The 1713-nt window shown below is 60.7% G+C and overlaps 1 protein-coding gene across 1 annotated transcript in view; it reads right to left on the bottom strand.

Annotated features, from left to right (window-relative positions):
- Nucleotides 1–341: 341 nt before the first annotated feature.
- Nucleotides 342–1713, bottom strand: part of VAC14 (Vac14 homolog (S. cerevisiae)) — a gene marked incomplete at its 5' end in the record, with an annotated part of 32379 nt that continues 31007 nt past the window's right edge. The window contains one exon of the mRNA XM_010161137.1: nucleotides 342–504. Coding sequence (XP_010159439.1) covers nucleotides 342–504 — 163 coding nt within the window. The remainder of the gene's footprint in view (nucleotides 505–1713) is intronic.

The raw sequence follows: 1713 nt of genomic DNA on the forward strand, positions 1-1713 counted from the left end.
TGGCAGGAGGCTGGGTGCTCAGCTGACAGTCACGGGGAAGGCATTAGCCAAGCGAAGGGGAGTTTCCTCGCTTCCCCCTGGCCCTCTCCTCCTGAAACCCTTCCCCATGTCCCCGCACTGCCCATGGGAGAAGCCGGACACAGCCTTGGGGGTCCCCACCACCACCCAGACACACACCAGTGAGGAAAACCAGCCCCATGCCAAGCACTTGCCCATCTCCCTCTGCCGTTAAACCCACCAGATCCTTCGGCGGCCAGCCACCGGTGTGTCCCATCCCCTGGTCCACGTCCCCTGGTCCCTGCCCCAGCAACCGTGCACACCCACGGCTGCCATGGGGATGCTCAGAGGACCACCCTTCGGTCCAGCTGCTCTGCCCGCCCGGCTCGCTGGTGCCGTGCTTCCAAGTGCTTGTTTTGGACCTTCTCAAAGTGCTGCAGCAGCTCCGTGTAGTCGATGTTGGAGGCTGATCCCCTCTTGAAGCTAGTGCTCGGTTTGGTGCTGTCCCTGCGGGGAGGGAGCAGACAGTGAGGGCTGGAGGGAGCAGGAGATGCCCGTACCCCAAATATCCATCATGGGCAGCACTAAGGGCTTGTCCTGAAGAAGCTGCAGCCCAGCACATCCCGATGATGCTGGTTTCCCGTGAAATACGCCCAAAGACCCGTTTCTCTCCCCCAGAAAGGCATGAGATGGATCCCAAGAAGGGGGGGACAAAGGACATTGGTCTCATCACCCTGCCCCGCAGGGGAGATTTAACCCCTGACATGGATGTTCCCTTCTGTCCCAATCCATTCTGGCAAAAAACAGTGAGGGTGGTGGGAAAGGATGCTTGTGACACGTGCCTCAGTTTCCCTGCCTGGTTTTAGGAGCGAGCAAAAAATATCCATTCAATTTGGCATGGGGGAGGACTGGTGGCAGTGGGGACAGCCCCCAGGGATGAGCATCCGCAGCTGGAGCCTCGGGGAGCCCAGCCCAGGGTGCTCATCCCTCAGAGCTATCTCCATGCAAGGGAGGGAGGTGACCAGCCTCGGGAAGCCTCTTAGGGGACACGGGGGACCCAAGGGAGAATGGCAGGCGGCTCTCGAGGCCCCGTCATCCCCCTGGGGAGGGGGCAGCTGGGGCTGGCCTGTTATGAAAGCCGGCTTCGGTGTTTGAAGGAATGTAGGTCAGAGTTAATCAGATGCTCAGGCCGTCTGACAGCTCGAAAAAACCCCGCTGCCGGGGCTAAGGGGGGGAAAAAAGGGGGGGAGGAAGCACACGCAGTCCCCCATCCGCCCCCCCAATTAAAATCAGTGCCGGGTTGTGGGTACGAGCTCAGCGCCGGAGGCCATGAGGGATAAAAGCCAGCCCAGGGGAGCAGTTAAAAGCCAAGGTGGCGGTGGGGGGTTAATTCAGAGACCTGCCCATCTTGGGAGCTCTTCTTTTTGTTCTCAGGGCTTGGCAGATCCAGCTTTTCCATCCACCCTCCCCGCTTATCAGCTGAGGGTTGCCGAGCAAATTCCATCACCGGTGTCTAACATCGGGTAGGGAGCACGAGGATTTCGGCTGGTCCCCAGGGAGATGCCACTTTTGCACGGCGCTGCTCACGGCTCCCCCAGGGCCAGGGGTGAGAATGGAGAAGCAAGCCCCAGGTGTGCATGGGTGACGGGGGTCCTTTTGGGTGCTGTGAAGGCTGCCCGGGCTGGGGGATGCTTTGGGAGCACCCCCGGCTGCTGG

The sequence above is a fragment of the Eurypyga helias genome, unplaced genomic scaffold (assembly GCF_000690775.1).
Source record: "Eurypyga helias isolate BGI_N326 unplaced genomic scaffold, ASM69077v1 scaffold15351, whole genome shotgun sequence".
Classification (NCBI taxonomy): Eukaryota; Metazoa; Chordata; class Aves; order Eurypygiformes; family Eurypygidae; genus Eurypyga; species Eurypyga helias.